Source organism: Rhinoraja longicauda, chromosome 30, assembly GCF_053455715.1.
Source record: "Rhinoraja longicauda isolate Sanriku21f chromosome 30, sRhiLon1.1, whole genome shotgun sequence".
In the NCBI taxonomy this organism is placed as follows: Eukaryota; Metazoa; Chordata; class Chondrichthyes; order Rajiformes; family Arhynchobatidae; genus Rhinoraja; species Rhinoraja longicauda.
Window position 1 is genome coordinate 18,012,758 of NC_135982.1, and position 22,062 is coordinate 18,034,819.

General features: G+C 40.1%; 1 protein-coding gene across 20 annotated transcripts in view; it reads left to right on the top strand.

The window, feature by feature from the left end:
- Positions 1-22,062, top strand: part of eif4g3b (eukaryotic translation initiation factor 4 gamma, 3b) — a 209,792-nt gene that overhangs the window by 17,845 nt on the left and 169,885 nt on the right. For 18 of the 20 annotated variants that reach the window (XM_078425386.1, XM_078425388.1, XM_078425391.1 and 15 more), the window contains one exon: positions 16,651-16,732. In XM_078425386.1, the coding sequence (XP_078281512.1) occupies positions 16,651-16,732 (82 nt within the window). Of the gene's footprint in view, positions 1-16,650; positions 16,733-22,062 lie in introns of those variants that run through there. The other 2 variants (XM_078425408.1, XM_078425407.1) reach the window with 2 other exon arrangements.

The window sequence follows — 22,062 nt, forward strand, 5'->3', positions numbered from 1 at the left end:
CAGCTTCCCAAGCACCTTCTCCTTAGGAGTAGCAACTCCACTAACTTCTACACCCTAACCCTCGTGAATTTCTGGCACGTTGCTGAAGTCTTCCACTGTGAAAACACAAAAAAAAACATATTCAATTTATCTGCTATTTCTTTATTTCTCATTACTACTTCTCCAGCTTCATTTTCCAGTGGTTCAATGTCCACTCTCACCTCTCTTCTGTATATATCTGAAAAGTTTTTGTATTCTCTTTTGTAATATTGGCTAACTTATCTTCATATTTAATGTTTTTTCCCCATATTGCCTTTTTAGTAGCCTTCTGTTGGTTTTTAAAAGCTTCCCAATCCTCTAGTTTCTCGCTAATCTTTGCAATATTATACACCTACTCTTACTTTTATTCTGTCTGGCTTCCTTTGTCAACCATGGTGGCTTATTCTACACTTAGAATTTTTCTGTCTTTGGGATGAAAAAATCTGTCTTCCGAATTACTCCCTGAAACTCCTGCCACTACTGCTCCACCGTCTTTCCTACCGGGGTCCCTTTTCAATCAACTTTAGCCAACTCCTCCCTCTTGCCCCTGTAATTACCTTTACTCAACCGTCATTTGATTTCATCTTCTCCGTCTCAAATTGCAGGCAGAATTTTATTACTTTATGGTCACTAACTCGCAGGGGTTCCTTTAACTTAAGCCCCTTTGTCAAATCGGTTTGTTGCACATTACCAAATCTAGAATTGCCCTTTCCCTGGTCGGCTCAACCACAAGCTGCTCTAAAACGCCATCTTCAGGGACTCAACAAATTCCTTCTCTTGGGATCCAGTACCAACCTGATTTCCCCAGTCTACCTCATTGTTGAGGTCACACTTAGAGTAAGGTGCTCAGTTTTGATCACCCTGTTGCAGGAAAGATGTTAAGCTGGAAAGGGTGCAGAAAGGATTTGAGGGTTTTGCCACGACTTGAGGGCCTGAGCTATTGGGAGAGGAAGTGCTGGCTAGGATATTATTCCTTGGAGCGCAAGATGATGACTGGTGTTCTTATACAGGTGTACACCACCATGAGAGGAATAGATGGGGTAAATGCCCAGAGACTATTACCCAGAGTAGCAGAATTGAGAACCAAAGGACATGGGTTTCAGGTCAGTGGGGAGGAAAGATTTAAGAGGAACCTGAGGGCCAACCTTTTTACACAAAGGGTGGTAGGTGCATGGGACGAGCTGCCGGAGGAGGTACTTGAGGCAGGCACAATCACAATGTTTAAGAAACATTTAGACAGGTACATAAATAAGATATGTTTAGAGGGATGTGGGCCAATCACAGGCAGGTGGGACATGTGTAGAAGGAGTATTTTAATCGGTGTGGGAAAGTTGGGCTGAAGGGTTTACTTTTGCACTGTATGACTCTGGCTCTACCTGCACATTGAAATTCCCTGTGACCACTGTAGCATTGCCTTTTTTATCTCCTGAAGTAAATTGTACCCTACATTCTGGCTACTGTTTGGAGGCCTGTATATAACACCCTTTGGGGTATTTTTACCCTTGGAGTTTTGTTAATTCTGCCCACAAGGATTCTACATCTTCTGGTCCCATGTCATCCCTTTCTAAGGATTGAATTTCATTCCTTACCAGTAGAGCCCCCCCCCCCCCACCTCCTCTGCCCACATGCCTGTCTTTTTGATAGGATGTGTATCCTTGATGTTCACCTCCCAGCTCTGATCCTCTTTCAACCATGTCCCACTGCTGACCACAACATTGTGCCTACCGATTTCTCACAGCTATAAGCTCATCTACTTTGTTCCGTTCACTGCATGCATTCAAATATAATACCTTTAGTTCAGTATTCACCACCCATCTTCTCAAATTGATCCCCATTTTGTCTGACCTTAGACTCTTATCCTTTCTTAAACTTTTTATCCTATGACTTCTGGAGACTTCAGTAACCTCTACTGTGCTCTCCTTCCCTTTAGCTTCATCCATGCACTTCTAATTTATTGAATCCACCCCCCTCAGAAGCTGCACAAAGTTGTGAATTCCATTTTAAGTGCTTTTGCCCCGTCTTTTAGTACATAGACATAGAAACATAGAAAATAGGTGCAGGAGTAGGCCATTCAGCCCTTCGAGCCTGCACCGCCATTCAATATGATCATGGCTGATCATCCAGCTCAGTAGCCTGTACCTGCCTTCTCTCCATACCCCCTGATCCCTTTAGCAAAAAGGACCACATCTAACTCCCTCTTAAATATAGCCAATGAACTGGCCTCAACTACCTTCTGTGGCAGAGAATTCCACAGACTCACCACTCTCTGTGTGAAGAAATGTTTTCTCATCTCGGTCCTAAAAGTCTTCCCCCTTATCCTTAAGCTGTGACCCCTGGTTCTGGACTCCCCCAACATCGGGAACAATCTTCCCGCATCTAGCCTCTCCAACCCCGTAAGAATTTTATATGTTTCTATAAGATCCCCCCTCAGTCTTCTAAATTCCAGCGAGTACAAGCCCAGTGTATCCAGTCTTTCCTCATATCAAAGTCCCGCCATCCCAGGGATCAATCTGGTGAACCTTCTCTGTACTCCCTCTAAGGCAAGAACGTCTTTCCTCAGGTTAGGAGACGAAAACTGCACACAATACTCCAGGTGCGGTCTCACCAAGGCCCTGTACAACTGCAGCAGAACCTCCCTGCTCCTAAACTCAAATCCTCTTGCTATGAATGCCAACATACCATTCGCTTTCTTCACTGCCTGCTGCACCTGCATGCTTGCTTTCAATGACTGGTGCACCTTGACACCCAGGTCACGTTGCATCTCCCCTTCTCCCAATCGGTCACCATTCAGGTAATACTCTGCTTTCCTGTTCTTGCCGCCAAAGTGGATAACCTCACATTTATCCACATTATGTTGCATCTGCCATGCATTTGCCCACTCGCCTAATCTATCCAAGTCACTCTGCAGCCTCCTAGCATCCTCCTCGCAGCTAACACTGCCACCCAGCTTCGTGTCATCCGCAAACTTAGAGATGTTGCATTCAATTCCCTTGTCCAAATCATTAATATACACTGTAAATAACTGGGGTCCCAGCACTGAGCCTTGCGGTACCCCACTAGTCACTGCCTGCCATTCCGAAAAGGACCCGTTTATTCCTACTCTTTGCTTCCTGTCTGCCAACCAATTTTCTATTCACTACAACACTGAACCCTCAATACCGTGTGCTTTAAGTTTGTACACCAATCTCCTATGTGGGACCTTGTCGAAGGCCTTCTGAAAGTCCAGATATAACACATCGACTGGTTCTCCCTTATCCACTCTACTAGTTACATCCTCGAAAAATTCTATAAGATTCGTCAGACATGATTTGCCTTTGGTAAATCCATGCTGACTTTGTCTGATGATTTCACCACTTTCCAAATGTGATGCTATCACATCTTTAATAACTGAGTAGAGATTTTGTTTTTTTCTGTGGGCCACTTATTTTTCGGCATTTGGATGGCCTTTCGCCAAGCTGTACTAACAGTAAGATTGCAGCAGTTGATTTGTGGCATGGAACCAAAGATACAGCCTTTCTGTCCTTGAGAAGCTCTATGCTTTTGGCTTTCAGCAGGTGTAAGCCTTTGGTGTTTGGACCATAGCTATCTTTCACAATGCTGAAGAATGGATATCGGTGGTGTTCTTTAGGGGTAGATTTTATTGGGCTTCGGTCTTCAGATGTCTGTAGATGTTGTTATTTACTTCCCCTTGAGACATGGTGACCCTTTGAAAGGTACAAAATTCTTACTGCAAGCAGACCCTTGCTTCGATGAACATACAGTCTAGCAGATGCCATTATTTGGATTGAGGATATTGCCATGAGATGTTTAATAAGCTACAAAATGTAAGTTACAAAATACTGGTTGTCCATTTGGTAATTGGTTTGGAGTGTATTGGGATATGGACACACAAATTGGGCACTTAGCTCTTTGGGCCTGTTTCATCATTAATACAATTATGGTTGAACTCTGAACAACTGATATAAAAAAATTATATCAGTGAGTAATGAAACATTGGCATTGCATGTTAATTTGCACATTGCATGTCATAAGAAGATATGTCCTTGTTTATAATCTCTGGTGTAGCAAAGTTGGAACAATAATAGATTTGTAAAAAGCATGTTAAGGCTACAGATATACAGGAATGGTCAAGATGAGAGGTGTGTAATGTGGGAATTTCAAGGAATCCACTTCAGACAGAATTTTTAAAAAATATATTTAAAAGTTGGTGCATGAACGGGCCTGGACATGATGTTGCCCAAAACTGAGAGTTGACATCCAGGTATTGAAAGCAGCAATAATTGCAGCATGTTGACTTGCAAAAGGGTTGGAGTACAAAAGTTTTATTTTCTGGATTAATTCCAGGGTTGCCTCTGAGGGGGAAGTGAGTAGGATGTGTCAAACTCACTGGAGTTGAGAAAAATGAGAGCAGAATGCAGGTATGATGTAAAATCTGGGGGATGTTGATAGACTTGTAACATTAGTATGTGCGCAGAAGAGATTTGCCAGGATATTGTCTGGAAAGGAAGGCTTTACTTCTAATCAGAGCTTGGATAGATTGGGTTTATTCTTGGATAAAATGGAAGAGGTTAAGGGAGGATGTCGTAGAGATTTATAAAATGTGAGGGGTTTCGATAGGAACGAGAGTGTCTTTTCCCTTTTTGTGGGAGAGTTTAAAACTCGAGGCACAGGTGAGAGGGGAGATATGTATGACTCCTATTTGTTTTCTGAGAAATTATAGTACTCTGACCAATAACAAGATCAGAACATTAAAAATCCAATTTCAATTTTAGTCAGTGAGTAGTAGAGTTGTCGGAAGATTTAATACGACCAAGGTTGAAGGATTTTAGGGTAAATAAGGAGGTTCAAGGTGAAGGGGAAAAGATTTAATAGGAATCCGAGGGGTAACTTTTTCACACAAAGGGTGGTGGGTGTATAGAACAAGCTGTCAGAGGAGTTGAGGCTGGGACTATCCCATCGTTTAAGAAACAGTTAGACAGGTACATGGATAGGACAGGTTTGGAGGGATATGGACCAAGTGCAGGCAAGTGGGACTCGTGTAGGGGGGCATTGTTGGCCAGTGAGGGCAAGTTGGACCGAAGGGCCTGTTTCCAAACTGTATCACTCTATGACTCTAAGGTAGTGTAGGAAAATAACTGCAGATGCTGGTACAAATTGAAGGTATTTATTCACAAAATGAATAAACTTCAGTCTGAAGAAGGGTCTCGACCCAAAATGTCACCCATTCCTTCTCTCCTGAGATGCTGCCTGACCTGCTGAGTTACTCCAGCATTTGGTGAATAAATACCTATGACTCTAAGGAGTCACTATTTCCATTGACTGAAGATGCAGTCACCAGAGGATACAGATTTGAGTTAATTGACAAAATAATGTAGAGTTCTGATCTGGAATGTGCTGTCGGAAGTGGTAAACAGATTCAGTAATAACTTTCAGATGGGAATTAAATTAATCCTTAAAGAAGGAAAGCTTTGTAGCACTGATTGGAGTTGAGAATTGGAAAAAACCTTTAGATAGTCAACACAGACATGAGCCTAGTCGCGGCATCTTTCTATTATATTGGACACATTTAAATGTAAGAATAACATTAATTCATTAATCTAAGATTTTTTTTTACCTTCAAGACTGGATTATAAGACTTCACTCTAAACATTTAGAGGTTATTTTCACTAAATAACTAAAATAATACTTGCATTTGTGCTCCACCATTTTTTTTAATGCCTTTTAACCTTTGTAGAATTGCATGAATTGCATTTTAAAAAGGAATGCTAATCTGTGCATGGGAAATCCTGGAAGTTTAAATCCTTTTTTGTCAGTGCTTCATTCTTCTGGTTTGTTCTCCATTATTTGTGTCTCCTACAAAAGCTGATTTGGCGGACGGAGATGCTGAGTTGGAAGATGGGGACGCATGGGGGTGGGGAGGATGGTAGAAAACTGAACATTTTATATAAAGCGTATCTTAGGCAGAGTGTTTTTTTCCTTATTGTAGTAATTGGTCTTTTTCAAACCTCAACATGTGTGACATGCTTTTGCACATACCAGAGCATATTGTATCCTTGTTTTCTATTATGCAAACAGCTGTTACCTGACAATATTTGAGTTGTAAATTTGAAAATGTAAAAAAACTAAACCTATGGGATAGCGTGTTGTAGTGATTGACAATGTTACATTTAATGAGCTACTAGAATGATTTTCTTGAATAGTAACTTTGGGTATACCGAGAGTTAGATTCCTTAACAAATTTATATTGATATGAAGCATTCTACTTAGAAGCTGAAAATGGTTTAGTGTCATTATAATCCAGCTATCCTTCACAACATTAAAAGTAAAAAATGCTACACGCACTTAGCAAGTCAGGCAAAAGTTAACTTTTCAGATAGATGACGTCCCATCAAAAGTAGCAAAGTTAGAAATCGCATATGTTATACATTGCAGCGAAACAGGATTGGAGAGAATGGATGATCTGCGATATGGTGGAGTCCGTGGAAAAAGGATAATGGAAGTGTTGGTGTGTAGGAAGGAACTGCAGATGTTGGTTTAAACCAAAGATAGACACAAAAAGCTGGAGTAACAGCGGGTCAGATAGCATCTCTGAAGAAAAGGAATAGGTGATGTTTCGGGTTGAGACCCTTCAGACCAGGGTCTGATCTGCTGAGTCACTGCAGCTTTTTGTGACTAATGACGTATTGGCGCTGGTTTAGAGAGGATAGTGAAGGTATGTTAATTGCGATTAATCTGACAGGAAAAGTGTAACCGGAAGATGAATGAGAATGGAGAATAAAATAATACTAGAGGCAAGATAGAGGACCTAGCAGTTGTGAGAAATCTACAGTAATAAAGAGTACTAGAGATACCCAGCAGGCCGGGCACCATCTATCAAGAGAGAACATACTGAGGTAATCTCATTGATAATTTTGCATTGTTGCATATGTTGCAAATTGTGGACATTTTGGCAGATGTTCCATTAGTTGTAGAGGATGATGTGGGCGTGAGGAAGTCTTTAATTTCAGTTGTGGAAAGAATTATAGGGAATGGAAAAGGTGCAGTTGGGAGCCATGTCAGCTAATGGTGGTGGTCATACTATTGTGGGAAGAAATCTTGAAAGCAAAGGGTGAAACAGTGTTATCAGAATAGTTGCATTGAAGCCAGTGAAACCTAGAGATTGGAATTTAGAGGATTAGAAGGCCATGTTGTCAAGATAGCTGTGGAAGTCTAGCCTCTTGTGTTGCAGATATCCAACATCTGCAGTATTTTTTTGCTTTTTGATTACTTCATTGCAACATTAGTTTTGTTGCTATAGTCGGGTTTACAGATTATTTGACTCTTTTGTTTGTCGTTATGACTAAAGACATGGGTGAAGTGCCGGAAGACTCCAGTAAATGTGTCTCTATTTAAAAGAACTGCAAAGAAAAACCTAGGAACCATAAGTCAGTGAGCCAAACATCTATGTCTCTGAGGGATGAGATGTACATCCATTTGGAAAGATTGGTTGATGGGGATAGTCAGTAAGTTTTTGTGTGTTGGAGATTGTGTCTCAATTTGAGTAGGTTTTTGGAGAAGTAACCAAAATAGTTGACGAAAGAAGGGCCATAGTCGGCATCTATATGGACCTCAGCAAGACTTTTGATAAGTGTGAAGTGTTGGATTTTGGTTAGTCAAACCAGGGCAGGGACTTCACACTGAATACTCTGGCCCTGGTGAGAGATGGAAAGACTGTTCAAAGGGACTTTGATGTCCACGTACCTGAATTACTGAAATTTGATGTGCCAGCACAGCAAATGATTTGGGAGACAAATTGTATGCTTGTCCTTATTGCTCAATGATTTGAGTACAAAAGTGAATGTCTTACTGCAAATTAAAATTAGATCTGATGAGAATGCAACTAGCATATCTGGCATCCCTACTTAAGGAAAGATTTACTCATGAAGTTGGGAGTGCATTCAAGGTTCACATGATCAGTTGTAGGAATTAGGTTTGTTCAATGAAAGAAATCTTTCAACCAATGGAATGGAGCAAAGCTGAATCTAGTCATGAATGTTTGTAATCAAATAAGCAATTTCAGAGTGCTAATGATGAGGCTTTTCCTGTACTGCACTGGCATTTGCATCTGTCCAGAAACATGTAGATTTATCTTATGTCCTACTCCAAAGATCAGGACAAATTCAGTCTGACTATTTACAGCTCTATTAGCCTATTCCTACAGCAGCAAATTGCTAGAAGGTACCATCACTAGTGCTGTCGTGTGTTACTTGATTCAGTAATGATCAGCAAAGCTCACTGATACTCATTTGAACCATCAAGCAGCTTTTAACGAAGTGTGACAACAAAAGACCTGATAAAACAACTGAGGCTATTTTGAATCAAGGGGTCAGGAAATGGACTCCACTGTTTAGAGGAATATATTGCATAGAGGGATATGGTTGTCTCTTTTGAGTTTTGAGATCATTCATTTCAGACATTGCTGCAGGAATTTTTCAGGGCAGTATTTTGAGCTCAACCATCTTTCGCTGCTTCATAGACATTCCATTCAGTGTGAGATCAGAAATGGGGATGTTTACAGAATATTCTAATGTTCAATTCCATCCACAGCTCATTACAAAATGGAGTAGTTCATTCTTGCATGCAGCATGACTTAAATAACATTCAGGCATGAGTGCAAATAATATTTTATGAAGGGCAGATTGTGTTTGACAAATCTGAAAGTTTGATTGGATGTAACTTGCAGGATAGAAAAGGAGGAGCAAGCAGTATAATTAGATTTTCAAAATGCATTTAAGGTCTCGCCCAAAAGGTCTTCGATTTATAGTGTTATACAGCAAGGAAATGTGCCCCTTGGCCCAACTCGATCATGCGGACCAATATGCCAATCTACACTCTTCCATTTGCCTTCCTGTGGTCCATATTCTTTTGAGGGTTTTCTTAATTCTTGTGCTGGTCCAAATGCCCTTTAAACATTGTCTCTATCGTCTTGTCTGGCAGCTCATTCCATACTGTGTGAAAAAGGTTGCTCCTTGTATTCCATTAAATCTTCCCTCGGCCTCTTTTGGTCAAGAGAAAACATTCCCAGTCTATCCGACATCTCCTTATAAGTTAGCACTCCAGCCTAAACAACATTCATACGAATCTTTTCCCCACCCTCTCAAGATTAATCACATCTTTCTTGGAGCATGGCAACCAGAGCTGCAAATAGTACTCTAAAGGACACAGTGCTGGGGTAACTCAGCTGGTCAGGCAGCATTCCTGTGAAGATGGATAGGTGAACTTTTGGGTTGAGACCCTTCTTCAGACTTATTGTAGGGGGGGGGGGGGGGAAGAAGTAAGCTGGGAAGGGGGAGAGGAAGGACCAAGTGTAGGCAGGTAATAGGTCGACGGGGTGGGGGCTGATGGTGGTTGACAGGCAGATGGCTGGAATAAAGGATGGAGATGAGGAAGGAAGGATGGTACGACACAGTTCTGAAGTGTTTCGGTTTGTGGAACCAAGGGGAGGACATTGGTGAGCCAGTGGGATGGCGAGTGGTGGGGAGAAATAAGTGGGGGCGAAGGTGGGGTGATGGTGATTGACAGGCAGATGGTTTGGGGGGGGGGGGGGGGAGGGGTGTGAGAGGTTACCTAAGATTGGAGAATACAATTGGATTGTAAGCTACCCAAGCAGAATATGAGGTGCTGTTTCTCCAGTTTGCATGTGGCCTCACTCTGGCAATGGAGGAGGCCCAGGACAGACAGATCAGTAAGGGCATGGGAAGGGGAGTTAAAATGGTTCATGGTCCAGTTGACCTTTGTCGACCGAGCGCACCTGTTCAGCGAAGCGGCTGCTGAGTCTACGTTTGGTCTTGCCAATGTATATAATTTTGTTTGGCCTAACCAACGATTTGTTCAACTGTAACATGACATCCCATGTCTTGTTCTCAATATCACAATTGATGATGGCAAGTATACTACATGCCATTTTCACCACTCTGTTTCGACAGAAAACGAAGACCAGAGTAAATGAGTTAATTTCAGTTTGGCAAACCAACATCAGATACCACTGATTTTTCCTAGGGCCAATCACAAATTGTGTGAAAGGCTGGTGTTATTAAATCGTCTTTTCCTCTCAGCTTGCTGATAATACCAAGTTTAGGAAAGTAAGCCGTAGGAGAATGCAGCAAATTTGAAAAAGGGGGAAACACTATATCAGTGGGCATGAAAATGATAACTGAAGCGTAATATGAGAAAATGTGAAGTTACACACTATGGTAGGAGAATATAAAAAGTAATATTTTGTAGAGTGAGAAACTAGATGGTGTCAGTTAAAAGAGAGGGCTTCTGGCTGTGAGGAAATAAGTAGACAGGGTCAGCTTGTGGTTAGGAATTCAAGTTGTCCTTTATTGCTGGGATGATGGCGTTAAATCTAAGAAAGTCTTGCTCTGTGTACATTAGTGAGACCTTGTTTGGAGGACTGCATGTTTTCAGAATGCGAAAGTTGTGCTGTTTTGGCTTTTGTGCCAAAGCGAGGATCAGCTAAAACAAGTTGTAAATTTGGGACATATTTATTTTACAAAGTTGTACAGTGCCCTCCATAATGTTTGGGACAAAGAAGCACATGTGATTAAAGTGGACATTGTCAGATAAAGGCTTTTTTTATGCATTTTGGTTTCACCATGTAGAAATTGCAGCAGTATTTATACATAGTCCCCCATTTCAGGTTACCATAATGTTTGGGACACAGCAATGTCATGTAAATGAAAGTAGTCATGTTTAGTATTTTGTTGCATATCCTTTGCATGCAATGACTGCTTGAAGTCTGCGATTCATGGACATCACCAGTTGTTGGCTGTCTTCTCTGGTGATACTCTGCCAGGCCTGTATTGCAGCCATCTTTAGCTTATGCTTGTTTGGGGGGCTAGTCCCCTTCAGTTTTCTCTTCAGCACATAAAAGTCATGCTCCCTACACTTCAGAATTCATTATGCTTCTACCATCTGCAGTTGTATCATCAATGACAATAAGTAAGCCAGTACCTTCAGCAGCCATACATGCCCAGGCCATAACACCCCCACCACCGTCTTTCACAGATGAGGTGGTATGCTTTGGATCTTGGGCAGTTCCTGCTCTCCTCCATACTTTGCTCTTGTCATCACTCTGATATAAGTTAATCTTCGTCTCATCTGTCCACAAGACCTTTTTCCAGAACTGTGGTTGTTCTTTTAAGTACTTCTTGGCAAACTATCCTGGCCATCTTATTATTGTGACCCATTTCTCAGTCTCATAATGGCTTTTTTGACTTTCATTGGCACAACTTTGGTCCTCATGTTGATAAACAGCAATAAAAGTTTCCAAAGGTGATGGAAAGACTGGAGGAAAGATTAGGTGCTGAGAGCTCTCTTATACCAGCATTAAACAGGCAATTAAACACACTTGAGCAATTACAAAGACCTGTGAAGCCATGTGTCCCAAACATTATGATGCCCTGAAGTGGGGGGACTATATATAAACACAGCTGTAATTTCTACATGGTGAAACCAAAATGTATAAAAATACCCTTTAATAAAATCTGACAATGTGCACTTTAACCACATGTGTTTGTTTCTATTACAAATCTCAAATTGTGGAGTACAGAGGCAAATAAATGAATGATGGGTCTTTGTCCAAAACATTATGGAGGGCACTGTGTATGCCAGTTAGCAGCTTCGGGATGTTGTAAACTCATTTCGGGCATGACTTCTAGTCGACAGCAAAGAACCAATTTATTTGTATGAGTTATTATTTTCTGGACACTTAATGTCACTTTCTTTGTAGAATTTATTTTCTAGTTTATAAGATTTTGGATCGCCAACCTATTGAGATCCAAATTTGTAATTGTTTTTCATAACTTCATTTTCAGTGAGAGTTGGAGCTGTGAAAAACTGACAGTTTCTACAACTGAGAAAGCAGTAGTTTAATTATGAAAATAATTAGATCGAGAAGATGGCTCTCAGTAATTCAGTTTTTAATTTACTTCTCTCCCTTCCCTACCTCAGTCCCAACTCTATCCATGAACTGTTAGACAAATTTAGCCACACTGTAAACTTAGAGACATAACTAAATTGAAAGTTTATTTTCTAATGTTTTCAGATAACGTTGTTTTGCATCCAGCTATTTTGACAAGGAATTCGAGTATCAAAGCTTTTTGTTCACCAAGGTGACATTTTGACTTCCTACTAGCCTGCTGATTAAACTGAAAATATTTCCTGACAAAATGTTTGAGTAATCCTATACACTCAAGTGAAATACTGTTGTATATAAGAACTGAACGTCAATTTAAATAAACCCCTGGGATCACGTTTAATATGAGGTCAGCACAATGGCACTGCAGATTGTGCAGCTGTCTCGCAGCTCCAGTGACCCCAGGTTTGAATATGTTTTTTGGTGCCATCTGTGTGAAGTTTGGACATTCTCCTTCTCTGCATGGGATTCCCCTGGTGCCGTAATATCCTAAAGGCTTACTCGTGACCCACTGAGTTCCTCCACCACTTTGATTTATATTCATGTTAGATTAGTTAGCTGCTTTAGATGGCTGAAGAGAGTAGGGCAGGGAATCAAGATTCTTAATGGGCATGTGTGACGGAATAGGTTTCAGTTAAATAAGTAGGAGAATGGGAATGATGGGATCGCTTAGTGAACCAGCAAAGTCGATGATGCAGCTGGACTCCTTTGTCATATTGAAATATGAGAAGTAATATAAAATGTGAGCAGAAATTGATCTATAAAAGAGTACCAATTTCAAAACTACCTCTCTTTGTAGTACTGCACAACCATTGCAATTGGAGTTAAGAGACCAGAGATTGAAATGGTCCCTCAAGATTGAGCATGGCATCTGTCAGGAGCCCAATTCTAGATGAACATATTCCTAGGCATTTGGGGCACATTGTTGGTCAGGGGAACGGATGCACACATTTGTCCCTTTCACCTGCTGCTATCCGTCTCCGTTGACTTGTTAGGCCTTAAACTGGCATGCGCCTTAATGGATTAGAAGGCACAAAATCAATTTAAATAAACCATTCCTGGGTTCTGGTTTAATGAGGTCAGCACAATGTAGTGCTGACTACATTGTTAGCTTGTCCCTCTGAACCATTGTTGTTGATGGTTTTCTGCTTGTGTTCCTTTTGGCCATGTTCTGACCAGTGTGGAGCTAGTGAGTGAGAAGGTTTTCAGTAATGTGGATAAGGTTACTGAATCCTTAGTATTGCAGTATATTCAGGAAAATAACCTTGTTATTTAAAGAATCAGGAAGATATCATGGTCAGAGTGAAACCTTTACCCGATCCCTTCATCATAGTCTAGAATTGGAGCCTGGGCTGTGATTATGACATATTTATGTTGGATGAGGTGTAGGTGGAATGTGATCCGATAAGGGTACTTCAGGGAGTGCAATAGTGCTCTTGTTCCTGATGTCTGCGGTCACATTTTCTTACTATTGTTTTCAAAGTTTACTTTGAACCCATCTGGGTTTGAGAAAACTAGTTATGGCTCACAGAGAAGCGGAGCTGGGAACTCATAAAGTTGATTAAAATCTGACCAAACTCGATAAATAAAATTATATAAATATTGCAAGTAATATGACAAATGCTGTTGCACAATATTTCTAAATGAATTGGATAAAATATAAATGTTTATACTTGGACAGAATACAGGAAATTCTGCCTGAACCCCTAACTATAATTCCTTCCTTTATATACCTATTCCACACAGCCTCTCCATTGCTCGCTCTTGCTGTCAAATGGTGTGCAATTACCTTGCAAGCTATCTGTTAACTCAAAATATTTCTTAACTCGATGATTTTTAGCTAGAGCTCACCATTGCAATCACTCAGGATGTTTTGTATAATCCAAAATTAGCACCTGTGACAATTTGGTTGAATCAACCTTCCCTTCTGTTTGTGCTATCTCCATCCTGTTTGGCTGATTATAAGGATATATGATGTCCAACTATTAGCACAACAAAAATGCTTTGGAGATAAATTTTAACTTCATCAGCAGACTGAATGAGTACTTTCCCCTGATGATCACATTCGCTAATGTCTGCTGAGGACAGAGTTACATACATCAGTGTTATTTATGCAATGATTTGTTACTTTGTTGACATTCATGTCGCAGGGCTCCAGAAGAAAAACTTGTGTTTGCATGCACAAATACTTCAGGATTTCCTTTGCAGCTTACAGTCTGTTTGAAATTTTCACTGTTTATCCAATTGCTATTGAGGGCGTGCAGCGTAGGTTCACTAGGTTAATTCCCGGAATGGCGGGACTGTCGTATGTTGAAAGGCTGGAGCAATTAGGCTTGTATACACTGGAATTTAGAAGGATGAGGGGGGATCTTATTGAAACATATAAGATAATTAGGGGATTGGACACAGTAGAGGCAGGAAACATGTTCCCAATGTTGGGGGAGTCCAGAACAAGGGGCCACAGTTTAAGAATAAGGGGTAGGCCATTTAGAACGGAGATGAGGAAGAATCTTTTCAGTCAGAGAGTGGTGAAGGTGTGGAATTCTCTGCCTCAGAAGGCAGTGGAGGCCAGTTCGTTGGATGCTTTCAAGAGAGAGCTGGATAGAGCTCTTAAGGATAGCGGAGTGAGGGGGTATGGGGAGAAGGCAGGAACGGGGTACTGATTGAGAGTGATCAGCCATGATCGCATTGAATGGCGGTGCTGGCTCGAAGGGCTGAATGGCCTACTCCTGCACCTATTGTCTATTGTCTAATACATGGGAATAGGAATTGCACACAATTTTATTGAGCAGTTTTTTAGCTCACTGAGTTGCATTCTTGCTGAATGCACCTGACTGTACAGTTTAGCAAACTTGTTGTGTGAAAAATTCTCTGTTTGATTTCCCTTTCTCGAAGAAAGTGTGTGTCTCTGCTGACCTCCCTTCAGTGACCCTCCTTAGCGAGATCATCATTTGTGGCAAAGATCTGCAACCGTTTTGAAGTATTTATGTTGTGACAACCCTGCATCAAATGACTGCAGAAAAGAGAATAATTAGAAAAGAGAGTTTCAGCAATTTATTTTTGTGTTCAACAATGATAGCTTTAATTTAATTTTGTGTGTTTTCTTGGATTTCTCTCTTTTGTGTTACGAGTTGAATTGGTTTAAACAAGGAATGCACAACATACAGCCTGTGGACTACAATCGGTTGGATGGATATTTTCCTATGTCTAACCCAAACGTCTGACAGGGCAAATATAGCAGTGTGTGCATTGATTCAAAGCTGCAATTTTACGTTATCTATCTGGTAATTGGGATTAAAAAGTGGACTTGACCTTATTTTGGTTTGGACTGTTGCATGCTGTTCTGGTCTCCCAAATACAGGAAAGATGTGAAGGCTTTGGAAAGGTTGTAGAGGAGGTTTACCAGAATGATGCCTGGATTAGGGGACATTAGCTACAAGGTGAGGTTGGACAGACTTGGAATGTTTTCTCAGTTCTCCCTGTGACTACACATGTTCTCCCTGTGACTGCCTGGGTTTCCTCCAGGTGCTCTGGTGTCCTTCCACATTCCAAAGATTTGTAGGTAAATTGATCTCTATAAATTGCCCCTAGTGTGTGGAGAATGGATGTGAAAAGTGCAATAGGATAGAACTAGTGTGAACAGATGATTTTGGGTTGGCGTGGACTCAGTGGGCTGAAGGGTCGATTTCCATGCTGTATTCCAAAAATTAAAACAAACTAACCTATTGTCCCGCACTTGGGTTTGATTCTCCAACCACCCACTTACATTAGGAGTAATTTACTGTAGCCATGAACAAGCGCAATTGAAGGAAATCCCAGCAGTCACAGGGTGAATGAGCAGTCTGCACAGAGACAGCACTATAGGTCAAGATTGAACTTGAGTCACTGGAGATGTGAGCCAATGGGTCAAATAATTATTTCAAAAATGAAGCCCATTTTGAAACTCCATAAGATGGCCATCAAAATGAATGAATTTGAATTGTGTTCATTTAATTTTGCAAACCAGTGAATATCTACAAAATCATTTGTGGTTCTAGTTCGGTCAATCATATCGGCTTTTTAATAATATCTCCAAGAATGATGGGGGATGTTAAGATGATTTTAAAGAAATTATGCGGCATCTTAAATAACGAGACCATTATTGACCTGTTTTACAGAAATCTTTTCAGGGACTAAATTATTAACAAACTTTGATTTTGTCTTGACTTACTAAAAATATTAATTATTTGGTTGCATTTGTCCCTGAGAAGTTAGTTGGATTATAAATCTGGCTTAGTTTTGGAAATGTGTTGGTTTAAAAAACATTAACCCAAAAGTGATACATTGTTTGCACCACCAAATAAGTATGAGTATCTGCTGGAAAACATAGCATGATTATATTCTATAACTACTTAACCAGATGGCCAGATATCTGACTTTTTGGCACTAATCCAGTAAGACTGCATTCAGTTGCACTGTGGTCAGGTTACCAGAGTGAGTGCAATATTTACACAAAGTTGAACGTTCAACTTCTATGACCATGGAGACTTGGTTTACCGTCATCAGAGAGCAGGACCGATTTAGCAGAGTCATATGATTACAGCTGGAATGAGCAGCGCTGTAATGAGCAGTCCTAGAACTGAAAAAGATCTCCTTGAACAAACAATTTTCCTTAACACCCCATTTTACTACAGAATTGCCAGAGGACCTGTACAGCAGACAATTGAAGAACGTATCTACCCTCCTCAAGCAGCAGTAGCCACGGTCCAGTATACAGTGAGTATGCTTTTAAACAGGATTTTGTTTGTGAAAGTGTCCTGATAACCTCGGGCTAGATATGTGTTCTGTATGCCAAGACCATGCTGGGTGCAAATACAAACTTATTTTAAAAACAAAGTTGATGCAGTATGTAATGTATTAATAGTACTTTCTGTTTGATGTTGATCTGTTGATTAATTGTTTTGAATCAATATTCAGTCTTGACATGGCTTTGGTGTATTCTTGGACATTAAATTTTGTTTTTTTTTGTGCACGCAACTTGATATTATCCACAGTAATGGATTATTACAACCACTATATGTTTTATTTAGAAATGACATTTGCATTGTACTGAATGTTCTTTGGAAAAGGTAGCATTTAGTAAAGTTCAATTGAGGAATCACAGAATTAGAAACATAGAAACATAGAAAATAGGTGCAGGAGTAGGCCATTCAGCCCTTCGAGCCTGCACCGCCATTCAATATGATCATGGCTGATCATTCAGCTCAGTAGCCTGTACCTGCCTTCTCTCCATACCCCCTGATCCCTTTAGCAAAAAGGGCCACATCTAACTCCCTCTTAAATATAGCCAATGAACTGGCCTCAACTACCTTCTGTGGCAGAGAATTCCACAGACTCACCACTCTCTGTGTGAAGAAATGTTTTCTCATCTCGGCCCTAAAAGACTTCCCCCTTATCCTTAAGCTGTGACCCCTGGTTCTGGACTCCCCCAACATCGGGAACAATCTTCCCGCATCTAGCCTCTCCAACCCCTTAAGAATTTTATATGTTTCTATAAGATCCCCCCTCAGTCTTCTAAATTCCAGCGAGTACAAGCCCAGTCTATCCAGTCTTTCCTCATATGTAAGTCCCGCCATCCCAGGGATCAATCTGGTGAACCTTCTCTGTACTCCCTCTAAGGCAAGAACGTCTTTCCTCAGGTTAGGAGACCAAAACTGCACACAATACTCCAGGTGCGGTCTCACCAAGGCCCTGTACAACTGCAGCAGAACCTCCCTGCTCCTAAACTCAAATCCTCTTGCTATGAATGCCAACATACCATTCGCTTTCTTCACTGCCTGCTGCACCTGCATGCTTGCTTTCAATGACTGGTGCACCATGACACCCAGGTCCCGTTGCATCTCCCCTTCTCCCAATCGGTCACCATTCAGGTAATACTCTGCTTTCCTGTTCTTGCCGCCAAAGTGGATAACCTCACATTTATCCACATTATATTGCATCTGCCATGCATTTGCCCACTCGCCTAATCTATCCAAGTCACTGCAGCCTCCTAGCATCCTCCTCGCAGCTAACACTGCCACCCAGCTTCGTGTCATCCGCAAACTTAGAAATGTTGCATTCAATTCCCCTGTCCAAATCATTAATATACACTGTAAATAACTGGGGTCCCAGCACTGAGCCTTGCGGTACCCCACTAGTCACTGCCTGCCATTCCGAAAAGGACCCGTTTATTCCTACTCTTTGCTTCCTGTCCGCCAACCAATTTTCTATCCACCTCAACACTGAACCCTCAATACCGTGTGCTTTAAGTTTGTACACCAATCTCCTATGTGGGACCTTGTCGAAGGCCTTCTGAAAGTCCAGATATAACACATCGACTGGTTCTCCCTTATCCACTCTACTAGTTACATCCTCGAAAAATTCTATAAGATTCGTCAGACATGATTTGCCTTTGGTAAATCCATGCTGACTTTGTCCGATGATATCACCACTTTCCAAATGTAATGCTATCACATCTTTAATAACTGACTCTAGCATTTTCCCCACTACCGATGTTAGGCTAACTGGTCTATAATTCCCCGTTTTCTCTCTCCCTCCCTTTTTAAAAAGTGGGGTTACATTAGCTACCCTCCAGTCCTCAGGAACTACTCCAGAATCTAAAGAGTTTTGAAAAATTATCACTAATGCATCCACTATTTCTGAGGCTACTTCCTTAAGCACTCTGGGATGCAGCCTATCTGGCCCTGGGGATTTATCTGCCTTTAATCCATTTAATTTACCTAACACCACTTCCCGACTAACCTGGATTTCCCTCAGTTCCTCCATCTCATTAGACCCCCGGTCCCCAGCTATTTCCGGCAGACGGTTTATGTCTTCCTTAATGAAGACAGAACCAAAGTATTTGTTCAATTGGTCTGCCATCTCCTTGTTCCCTATGATCAATTCACCTGTTTCTGACTGCAAGGGACCTACATTTGCCTTAACTAATCTTTTCCTCTTGACATATCTATAAAAACTTTTGCAGTCTGTTTTTATGTTCCTTGCCAGTTTTCCCTCATAATCTATTTTCCCTTTCCTAATTAAGCCCTTTGTCCTCCTCTGCTGGACTCTGAATTTCTCCCAGTCCTCTGGTATTCTACTTTTTCTGGCTAATCTGTATGCTTCATCTTTTGTTTTAATACTATCCTTTGGTAGACTGTGTATTGTTGCCATTGTTTTAAGGCACTCAACAAGATTTTTTTTAATGGTCTTTTGCAAATTTTCTTCCCCCACACAGTTAATTGTCAAGTGAGGCTTTCGGTATTTGAGCAGTATTTTCCCACCCACACCAAAACTGATCATGGATGATAAAATTAAGGAATTGTATCGTATATCAGAATTCTTGCTGCAACAGAGTTTTACGTGATATTGTGTTTAATATTAATCCAGAGAATGTTGTGTTTTTCCCTGGATCACATGCTATCATCATGTGAGCGTTGTTTGGGTGCTGCCTTCAGTCTCATTCATTATTTTCAGAAATTTGTATTTAACTTGGCAGTCATTTCAAAAACGATTCGAGTAGGACTAAGCTCATGTAACCTATTTAATTGGTATTGGACCTTGTCCTACAATCTGAAAAATAGCAATTAACCATTGATCTCATCTCATCTTGTTCCTTATCCAGTTTACATTCTTGCTCTCCCTATATCTTTAACCCCATTGGTTTTAATTTTGATAACATTTATTATGTAAATTTCTTATCAAATATATTACCATCAAAAATCCTCTTCTTTGATCATAATTTGCTCAAGTTGTCAGACGCGATTCGTCATTGACTTCCATTTATAACCTCATAGTTCTGATTTTGCCTCATTCATGTGGGTTATTGGCCCTACACCCATATTCAGGAAAGATTGAATGTTTTGGCCAGAACCTATGCAGGTTCCATTCTTCTCTGATGTATTCCAACTTGATTACTGAAAAACAAGTGAAATCCTCACTTAGTACCTTTTTGTTTGTACCCTATCTTTGTCTACCCTTTTACCACTTGTCTATAGAAAAAAAACACGCTTTACCTTGTTTTATTTAACTGATCCTTTTTTTAACATTACAAAATTAACTGACTCCTTTCTATTTAAATACTTTCACACAAGTTTTCTGAGCCTGGTGATATTGCCCACTGTGGCTAAATCCTTTGAACTGAAACATGGTCCACATGTCTCAATTTCCTTCTCCAGAACCAAATCAAGATCTGATTCCTTCTTCTTTGGGTTGGAAAGAAGATTCTTATGCACATTTCATATTCCATTCCTCTTTTCCCTTTACACTGTTACCATCCTTGTTTGCACTGGGATAATTTAAGCCTGCCATGATCATTCTCTTGATTCCTACATCTTTGTTTAATATGCTCCCTTAAATTGGCTCCCTTATATAAGTGGAATAGTTGATGAACATAAAACTTATTTTACAAATGTTTTACTCAATTACATCACCACTTTCCATTTTTGAATAATGTTAACAGTTCTGCTAGCCTCCTGCATCTATTTCCCCCTTTTCTTGTTTTTCTTGAGTCCCTTGTGGTAAAAAAATCCCAATCCTCCTTTGATTCGAGCTTCTGTTATTGTAACTGAACCACAGTCCCTTGTGACATTTTATGCTAGCAGCTCACTATCTTATTTTCCATGCTTTTGTAATTTGATTACTTTGTGCCTGCTCATTGTCCACTTCTGAACTTTTCCTTTCGCATTCTTTTACGTAGAAGGTCTCTACTCTTTCTCTTTTCTGTAATGTTCCAAACTGTCAAATTTATTTAAATTCTTCCTCAAAGCACTTGTTACCCTTCCCACAAAACATAAATCCCACACTTCAGGTATACACTGTCTAATGAACAGGCCTCCTTGCCTTCAGAATTAAAACCATTGTCTTTATTCTTCTGACCCAATCTTCCAAATGTATTAATTGACACCATAATTTTTTTATGCTAAATTGGTCATTGGTAAATTGCTACCATAGCTGGATTTTTTAAACTATTATCACTTAACATCTCCATCAGAAACGTGATCTTTTTTTCCTATATCATTAAATATACCATGTGAACCATAAAAGCTGGTTATTCTTTGATACTTCCGTCTCATGGGTAAAACCAATCAATGACAAATTTTGCTCATTCAGTCTTGCTTTGGATAATTTTCAAATTATGTCTGCGTGTTGATTTTTAAAAATCTGACAATGGCAGATTTCCTATGTGATCTTAAAACCTAGGCTTCTGTGGAATATCTTATTAAAACAATTTTAAAATTAAAACAGCTATTTTATAAAGTTTGATCAATGTTATCAACTTAGGCACATAGCTAATTGGGAATTGTGACTTATTGTTGTGATAAGATGCGTGTGAAAGTATTTTCAAATGATCTTTTTGAATGATTTGTTGACATAATCTGTACATTGTTTCCTGTGTAATTTCCTTTTTTAATGAATATGCAATTTAATACTACTGTGTCCATGTACCAAGATCTTTTTTGAGTGTAGAAAGGTATGACAACTTGCCAGGTTTATCACTTTCTTGTGATAAGCCTTGCTCGCGGATCTGAGGGTAACTTGCATTCTGTACTGTTTTGCAAAAACTGGAGATGTTTAACATGGATTACACAATGTCATTTTTGAAGAAGTCAAGGTCTCCCTTTTTGGCCACAACATTTAGTTGTTGAGCACTGTTATAAAGATTTGTGACCTGGCTAGCTTAAAATGAAATTGATAAAATTGACAGTAGGAGTAGTCTAGTCTTGTTTTGTGATTTCTTGGCGGAACATTAAATGTTCAAACTGATTGTTTTTTATAAATTGAAATGTGAAATTAAGTTTGATAGATGAAGTGCATGTGGCTTTACTACTGTTTTTATTCCGAATCGTTTGTTCTAATGTTTAAAGTTGGCTGATGTGGACTCTCATAGAGTTCAAAAATATATATATAGCGGTGTTATGTTTTGTGAAGAATTGTCAGTAATCTCTTTGTGAAAAATTAGATGGTATTTTTTTGTCTCCAAGTCCATAATGCCAAACATAACATAATCTGTAACAATTTTAAAGAAAAATCATTACATTTGAATTGGTGCAAGAAATCTTTGGAAA